The 9,834-nt window shown below is 31.7% G+C and overlaps 1 protein-coding gene across 1 annotated transcript; it reads right to left on the bottom strand.

The window, feature by feature from the left end:
• Positions 1 to 359: 359 nt before the first annotated feature.
• Positions 360 to 1,199, bottom strand: LOC142169097 (uncharacterized). Its single transcript, XM_075230305.1, has one exon. It carries the CDS (start codon positions 1,197 to 1,199, stop codon positions 360 to 362), a length of 840 nt encoding a protein of 279 aa, XP_075086406.1.
• Between the last annotated feature and the right edge of the window lie 8,635 nt (positions 1,200 to 9,834).

Below are 9,834 nucleotides of genomic sequence, written 5' to 3'. Positions count from 1 at the left end.
TAGTACTACTTGTACAGGACTTACCTAAGGACTGTCAGATATTGGATAAATGATACCTGCTGCTAGATATTTCACTACTTCTTTCGTGACGACTTCCTGCATTGGTAGGTTTAGTCTCCTTTGAGGTTGAACTATTGGATTATAATCATTCTTCGTAAGATTCCTGTGCATACAAATAGCTGGACTGATTATTTTGATGTCAGCTATAGTCTACCCTAAGGCTCTTCTGTGTTTTCTCAGGATTCCAATCAGTTTGCTTTCCTATTCTATAGTCAAAGAAGATGAAATGATTACTGTAAATAATTCAGGTTCAAGAAACACATATTTTAAATGAGAAGGAAGTTCTTTGAGTTCAATTTTTATTTGATTTCCTTCTTGTGAGACTTTCTCATTTTCTGACTCTTTTTCAGTATTTCAACTTCTTCTCTAGTTATGGGGCTATCATCACTTATGTTACCTGACCTAACCAAATATCTTTTCAATGAATCAGTAATTAACTGATTATCTTTGTATTCGTCAACAAGGTCATCTAACAAGTTAATTTGAAAACAAGATGACGATGACTCATCCCCAGGAAATTTCATCATTTTCTGCATGTCAAAAATTAATCCTTCCTCATCAACTCGTAATATTAATTGTCCTTGATGAACATCAATAATTGCTCTTCTTGTTGCGAGAAATGGTGTACTTAAAACTAATGGTACCTCAGTATTTTCTTCCATTTCAAGCACTGTAAAATTTACTGGGAATACAAATTTGTCAAATATAACAAGGATATTTTCAATAATTCCTTTTGGTCTCTTAGTACTTTGATCAACTAATTGAAGAGACACACCATTATCTTTTATTTTATCAAGTTCTAATTTTCTGAAAATTAAAAATGGCGTTAAATTTATTGAAACACCTGAATCACATAATGCCTTTTCAAAATGAGCACCTCCCACGGTACAAGGAGTTGTAAAACTTTCCGGATTACCCAGTTTCTGTGGGAGCTTATTTTGAAGTATAACACTATATTTTTTTGTAAGCTTAGCCACTGAAACTTCTTCTAATTTTCTTTTACTTGATAAAATTTTTTTGAGAAATTTAGCATAGGAAGGCATTTGCGTCAAAGCATCTGTGAAAGGTATGTTAATGTAAAGTTGCTTCAAAATATCGAGAAACTTTGAAAACTGTTTGTCAAGTTTTTCTCTTTTCATCTTTTAGGGAAAAGGCAGAGGTACAAAGTGAGGATTTGTTATCAATTCATTTTCTAGTACATTTTTTCCTTTATTCTTTTGTTCTTTTGGAAACCTAGATTCTATTTTATTCTCACCTTCATTTACCTTTTTCACTTCTTGTGGCTTTCCTTCTCCATCTGCATATGGATCATCAAGAAATTTATATGACTGTAGAAAGATGGTTTTGAGGTGTTCTTTTGGATTTTTCTCAGTGTTGCTTGGTAGAGCACCTTGAATTTGTCCAGACATGAGGGTTGCTAATTAGATTACCTGAATTTCCAAATTCTTGATAGCCGGATGTTGACTTTCAACCTTCTCGTCAGTAGCCTTAATCAATTTGTACATCGGGTCTTCAAGGCTTTGTTGATGAGCTCTTTGAGGTTGTTACTGATGTTGAAAATTTTGTTTCCCTCTATTTTGATTTTGAAAACCAGATGGTCCCTGTACCTACTGCTTTTAATTAAAATATCTTTGAGGATTTTCAGCACCATTTGGATTACTCCTTTGAAATCCTGGATGTTTTTGTGCCATGGGACTATCGAATGAGTTATTATTTCTATAACTAATCACATTTACTTATTCCTCATTTTGTGTTGAAGCTTGATATTTATGATTCAGATGATTACCTTGACAAACATCACAATTCTCAAGTTGGAATGACGAGTGAGCACCTACCTGAAAGGCCTCAACTTTTTGTGTTAAATTCGCAATTTGTTGTGTCAATAAATTCAAAGCTTCAACTTGATTTACTCCTGCTACTTTCTTAACAATCTTTCTGTCAGAGGGCTATTAAACAACATTTTCTGAAATTTCATTGAGCAATTACATGGCTTCCGCTGTGGTTTTGCTCATTATGGATCCTCCTGAGGCTGCATCAATAACATTTCTAGCAGTGGGTTTAAGACCATGATAAAAAATATATAAAATGTCAGGATCTTGAATACCATGGTGTGGGTATTTTTTTAGCATTGATTTTAATCGTTCCCATGCTTGGTATACAAATAAATATTTGTTTGCACGAAATAATTGATTTCTTGCTTTATTTTAAATGTTTTTATAGGTGAAAAATATTTATTAAGAAATTTTTAAGTCATTTGGTCTCATGTTATAATGGAACCTCTAGGCAGGGTTCGCAACCATATTTTGGCTTAACCTTTTAATGAAAAAGGAAAAAGCCGCAACCTGATAGCATATGTTGTAACTCCATTGTACCTGCAAGTTTTGACTAATTCAAGAAAATTAGTTAAATGGGTGTGAGGATCTTCACTTGCATCACCAACAAACTGACATGACTGTTGAATGATTTGAATCAAGGCTGTGCGGATTTCAAAGTTGTTTGTTGTAATTGGTGGTCTCCTCATGCTTGATTCTTATTCAAAATGATCTGGCCTTGCATAATCACAGAGTATTCTATCACGTCGTGGTGCCACCTCATCAAACTGCTCTTTACTTGATGTGGTGGAAGTTGGTTATTGAGTTCTTCGTTATCCATTTCCTCTGATGTGAAAATTTGAGATTGTGAGGTTTGTTCTTTTCGCAACAACCGCAGGGATTTTTCAATCTCAGGATCGTATTCGACTAGTTCTCTAGAAGAGGAACGGGTCATGAACTTTTTGAAATTTCTGCAGAAAAGTTAAAGTAATTAGACAATAAAAAAATCTCAAATTAGTAGTAAAACAATTAATCTGTAGTAGACTTTAGCCAATCCCCGGCAACGGCGCCAAAAATTTGACGAGTGTCTGGTGTATATAAAAATCTAACTCGTACTCCGTTAAATAATAGTATAGAAAGATGTCGAACCCACATAGATAGGTTTATCTATTCTACAGACGTTTCTTATTTTAATTACTATTTGAGAAAATCAGAAATAGTTGAGTTGTGAATTAACTGATTAAAAATGCACGAATAGAGAAATAGAAAATATTTTATTTTTCACAAATTTAATAAAAATGTGTTGGGATCATGACTTCACTTAATATTTCTATTATATAGTAGAATTATTATTCTTCAATTTCTATTTCTCAAAAATGTATAAATGCCTCTCACGATTACAAATATATATTATTACTCAAGTTAAATAATTAATTGCACACCTCTCAGTTATACAAATTAATCTTCAAAATAATACTAAATAATCAGAAATATATGATTGAACTAAAACATGCTCTTGTTAGTAAGTCCCTTTCGATTACCCTACTTGTTATAACTGATTATTACACTATTCGCCTCTCTCGATTACAAATAAGTATAAAAATAATTATAACATAAAAGAGATAGATGTTACTGAATAAATATTAACATCTATTAATACTACAATTAACTATATTATTTCTCTTACCTTTCTCGATTACAGAATTAATAAACAGTTAATATGTAGTATATAATAGATAGATGTTAATAAATCAAATAACGTCTAACTGTAAAAGCAGATAAAAGTTAAATAAAAAGTTTTAGCTCAAGCATGTGAATTTGAGGAATAATATCTACTATTATATAGAAATATTAAGATCTGTCTTGCTCCCAACACAATAAAAGTTACTCCATACCAGAATTAGTATTAACAATAAAAATATTCTTGTCCATTAAATAAGAAAATAGAAAGAAATATTCAAGAAGAATAATTGCCCCTATTTAATTAAAAGCATGAACTAGAGTAATTTCCTACACTAGAATTTATTTAGAAACAACAACTAAACCACTATTGTGATTTAAAAGAAAAGATAACTCGATACTAGTGAAAGAAATAAAACAGAAAAGCTTATTAAGAATTTGGATTCAGACTTCTAGCTCTAAGCTTTCTCTCCACTCTGATCCACTCTTCTGATCGGGCAACATCTTCTTATATAAGAAAATTTCATGATGACTTCTCGATTTGGTGCTAGATTTTCATGGCAAATCTAGATTTTGCATTTGGAGATGAGAATTCGACTTCTCGATTTGGTTCTAGATTTCCTGGCAAATCTAGATTTTGAATTTGTAGAGATGAGAATTCTGTCATTCTAAGTTTAGATTTCGTCGATTTCATCATGACAAATCGAGACTTGGTGCATTATCACGTCAGTAATGAATCATAGCTCGATCTTATATTTCTTTGTTGTATTTTTCTTGAATATTTATTTTTCTTTTTTTATGATGCGCACAACAATTCTTCTATAATTATTCCTACAAAATAAAGTTAAGAATACGGAGGAAACATGATAATTTATATATTTTTATGAGAGAAATTATGTGGTTAACATCTTATAAAATACACTTTCTCATATGTCCTTTTGGTGGGATAATTGGTCAGGTAAAGGGGCCTTGGCAAAGCTAATTCACTACCAAAATGCTCCGAGAAATATTTTTGTGAATAACTTCTTTGATGACAGAGGATGGATTGTTTCTAAGCTCAAAGATGCTCTCCCTAACAAATTTATCAATGATATTATAGGGATTGAGATCCATGGAGGTACAAATGACTAACCAATATGGACAGTTGACCCGAATGGAACTTTTACGTGTAAGTCTGATTGGTGAAACTTGAGGAGGCACGTAAATTACTCCTTTACAACTGCTATGATCTGGCATAAGAAACTCTCCTTTAAAGTTTCTTTTTTTATGTTTAGAATGTTATTGGAAAAAAATTCTAACTGATGAATGTGTACAGAAGTTTAAAATGATACTCCCATCTAAATGCTTTTGCTGCACCACCCATAAAGAAGAGACCATCATACACCTATTTTGTATGAGCCATATTGTTGATCAAGCATGGTCTTTCTTTAGCTAGAGTTGTGGCATCACTATTAGAAAAGGAGATATTAGGCAACTTCTTATGTCCTGGTGGTTAACCAAGCCAAGTAATGTGATTCATGCTGCTTAAATCAAATGTCTTCCATTATTCATATGTTGGGAGATATGAAAAAGCAGATGTGATGCTAGATTTGAAAATATACGTATGTCTGCTAGATTCGTAATTATGCAGGTTTGTAGATCCATGTATTTATTATTAAAGACCTTATTCTCTAGAGTGCATCTGCCTCTAGAGTGGTATGATATGTGCAATGTAGTTGATAGAGCTAGACCAGTTATCATAAGTAAAATGGTTACATGGAGGAAGCCTAACATTGGATGGCTAAAACTGAAAATTCGGGTTGTGTTGGTGGTGGTGGTGTTATCAAGGACTACTTAGGTTGCTTTATCTTGGCCTATGCTGATAATTATGGACTTTGTAGCAATATGTGGCTGAGGCCAAAGATTTGCTACAAGGATTGATCTTGTGTATTAACAGAGGCTTTCTCCGTGTGATTGTGGAATTTGACTCCCAATTGATCATTGACATGATTAACAACAAAATGTGCTCCCAATTGATCATTGACATGATTAACAACAAAATAACAGTACATTGGCATATCTGATTATTGATCAGATTATTCAACTCTCTAGCAAAGGTAATTTTATTTTTGTTCACACTTACAGATAGGGCAATATAGTGGATGATCAATTGACAAATATGGGAGAATCAATAAATGGTCAGGTATTAATGGATGATTCTAGTTCCTTACCGAACATAGTGAAGTCATTATTGAGACTCGACTAAGATGGTATCCCTACTTTTAGATTTAAGCCTAAGAAGTATCACTTCGTTATTAATGATGCTAACACTTGATAATTTTGAACATTGTATAGTGTTGCTAATCTTGTGTATATCATCATTATGTGAAGTTCATTATAGTCAAATTGTAATGGAGGTCATCTCCCAAATTAGGCAGATCGTCCAAGTATTCTTAGAGCTGATTTATATCAGTGCTCATTTTGCTTCGGAGGCTATGATCTATGTCCTCTTCTGAGTATTAATTATTTGTTATAATATACGGGTTGGGGTCATCGCCTAAACCCCTCCACAAAACTGGACTTCTGCTTAAAAAAAAAACACAACCTCATTGTTTTTCTATTATCTCTCTAGTTAAAAATAGATAAAACATAAGAGTACAAATAGAATTATTATTTAATTAAGGAGTAATAAATTGTGATATAGAACCAAGTTATGGAATCATTTGCCTGCTGATTTTTTAAAAGTAAAAGACACAAATCGAACAAGTGGATGGATGGGGACCAGACTTGTATATTTTTATTCAAAATGCCTTTCTCGTATTTCTCAATTGATTCTCTCGCTTATCTCTACCTTTGCTCCCTCTCCCTCAATTGACATCTCCATTTAATTTCTTAATTCTTCGTGTGTTTTTGGAAGACTATGATTTCTTTCAAACCACAGTTCATAGATAGAGGCGGCTAATGTCATTGTAAAAATGGTTGCAACCTAATTTGATCGGATCCTAAATTCTTAGATTCGGGGATATGAATCATAGTACGGATATGTGTGCAGGAATCCGACTAAATATAATTCAAAAAAATAAAAATATTTCTAAATTATCAGAATTTTTTTTGGAATACCTACATATAGATTGTAAAGTGTGATTTTCTTTTTATTCTCAAGTTGTAGATACGTAAAAGATTGATTTTCTAGATAAGGTATATTATTTTCTTCGAATTTATCCTAGTTTTGGTTTTGATTTTGGGAATCAAATTGTATCTCGTCTCAAATGTTTTCGTCCGTCATGGTCAAAGTATCCAAAATTATTTGACCAGATCCGGTACGATTCTCATACTCACACACATACTATTGCTGTGTCGACACGGGTGCGGCACCTGAACTGTTGTGTCTGAGCAACTTAGGTTGCAACATTGCCTTTGCCTTTACTTAACAGTTTCCCACCACTGTACTGGCACACAATTAGTAACTGGCTTTATCATGTTCCACAGTTCCACTGTTCTTTTTTACGATTTGATTAAGTTTTTCTTAATTACCCTATATGTAATGATAATATTTATTATAGTTTTTTCTCGTTAAAGTTTTTCATCTCAAGTTTTAAATAATTTGCATGTATACTTTGTGGCTACTTAGTAAAAGTTAAATGAACACTCACGATTTTAAAATCTTTAATTAGCCAATGAGGGAAAAGAAAACTATCAAGACTTATTTGATTACTAGCCCCTTGAAAAATAAAGCAAAACCTCATTCATTTTTTACATCGTAATTAAAATCTACTCGCATATGGTATTCACTCAAACTAATAGAAGAACGATATGTGTTTGCCTATGGACTTATATCACATAACCGTGATTAACTAATAGAGACATTCTCACCTCATTAAGTTACGTGACTATGATAAGTTGATGAAATGGTTGGTTTGGAGTAAATAATGAGGTTTCACTGTATTTTTTTTTTACACAAATTATATATGAATTATTTATATATTATATATCCACCTTTTATTCTTGTCTATGATAACCCAATTCTTGTTTTTTGCTGTGTTTCTGATTGTGTGATTTTGCAACTGTGCCTTCCTTTAATATGTGACCTCAAAGGTTGATGAGTTTACATCTGATCTTTGGACTTGTTTTGTTGCCAAGCAACCCTGTGTATTCTTGTAGTCAGTACTTATTTTGTCATAAATTTTTAAAATAAAAATCTTAATTTTAGGATAGTTCAGGATATTTTATCTTGAAATTTTGAACATTCAGGACGTACTGGTTAATTCTTAAATAGTAGCCCTCTAGAGTGACTACCTGGTGTCATTTCTACCTTGAAGTTGTTAGAGAAAGAAAAGTTTCATTTAATGATTGTGATGGTTTTTGGGCTTTTTTCACTTTTAACGAGTTTCATAAACTATTTACATTCGATAACCGAAAAATATATAAAATTTATATAATTTTTGTATATAACATACAATATATATATATATATATATATATATATATATATATTCGACTATTATTTTGAGAGCGACTATACAATGTCATTTTCCCTTGTATTTACAGGACACAAACACAAGGATTGAAAGTAAATTGTAAAATCTGGAAAGGTCAGACTAAGCCGGGACTGTTGGGCCATTTGGGCCACTAGGATGTGGGCCACTAAACTGGACTCTAACAATAGGCCAAGTGAATAGAGAATTCTATACAAATAGATATTTATTGCAAATATAACATTCTAGTGTTAATTTCATAAGTATTACTCCCCCTTTCAATTTTTATGAGTTAGTTTTACTCGGCACAGAATTTAAGAGAAAAGAGAGATACTTTTGAAACTTGTGATCTTAAAAGTTTAAGGGATAAAAGTTTTGTGGGGCCATGACATTTGTGTGGTTATAAAAGATTCTCATTAAGGTTAAAATGAGTAAAAATGAAAAGTTTAAAGTTGAATTATTTTCAAATAAAAATGTATCATTCTTTTTGGAACAGACTAATAGTGTCATCTAAATTAAAACGGAGGGGTAATTATTTATGCAAGCATATAATTAGTAAAGTACAACGATGTTGCTGACTAAGAGTCTTGGGAAAGTGTAACATGACTATCTGATGTCCAAGCTGATGTTGAAGGATTTGTTTCAACTATCAGCTCGAGGGAGGGTGTTATTGAAATGTTTAGTTATAGTGTTAGCTATAATGTTAGTGTACAACCGGATGTCGGCTAAGCTAAGTTAGTGGAGCATTAGTTAGTTAAGTAGATACTTAGTGCTAGCTTATTTTGTATATAAATATACATTAGTGTGCAGTGTAATAACCACTTCTAAGAGAAATGAAGACAGACATTCTTCTTCTCAGTCTCTGCGTAACTGCTTCTCCTTCTTCATAGCTCATCAGCTCAATCTAAATATATGATTTGAGGTTTTGACCAATATTGTCCCTTATCTTTGAAGGTAGGTCTATTTTGGTCTCTCAAATATAACCATGAGCATATTTAGTCCCTTAAGTATGCTAAAGTGGAACACCCTTAGTCTCACTGACACAATATATTCAAAAACTAACGGTGTTACCCAACTCTGATTCATAAAGCAAATCTTCTGCTCTAAAGCAAAATGTTTCCTCTCATTTTATTGGATAACGCAAATTATCACTTTAATTCCTCATTTTTAGATAATATCTTCTAAAATTTTGATCTTGAATATATCCCATTCTGTGCCAGTTTTCAATGAGAAAATGACACTGTATAACCGCTGTTAAAATAATAGCCGAAAAATATATTAAATTTATCTATAAAAATAATAGCCGAAAAATATATAAAGTTTGTATATATATATATATATTCCTTTTTAATTTTTTTTTGTATGTTAATATATAAAAAATATACCAACTTTATATACTTATTCCGCTACCAAATGTAAATAATTTTTGGCACGGGCTAAAAATGATAATACAACCTAGTTATTCATTTGCTTCATTAATATACCTAGAAGTGATCCTGGCAGCTCTATTTTTTTTAAATTTTAACTTTTCTTTTTGGAAAAATCAACCGAAAATTTTAAATGTATATATATACACAAAATAATTTACAAATTTTATACATTTTTTGGGCTATTATTTTAACAACGGTTATACAATGTCATTTTCTCATTGAAAACTGGCATAGAATGGGATATATTCAAAATCAAAATTTTAGAAGGCATTATCTAAAAATGAGGAATTAAAGTGATAATTTGCGTTATCCAATAAAATGAGAGGAAACATTTTGCTTTAGAGCAGAAGATTTGCTTTATGAATCAGAGTTGGGTAACACCATTAGTTTTTGAATATA

The sequence above is a fragment of the Nicotiana tabacum genome, chromosome 14, assembly GCF_000715075.1.
Source record: "Nicotiana tabacum cultivar K326 chromosome 14, ASM71507v2, whole genome shotgun sequence".
NCBI classification, from domain to species: domain Eukaryota; kingdom Viridiplantae; phylum Streptophyta; class Magnoliopsida; order Solanales; family Solanaceae; genus Nicotiana; species Nicotiana tabacum.
The sequence above is the reverse complement of the archived record's forward strand: the minus strand, read 5'-3'. Positions and strand labels throughout refer to the sequence as shown.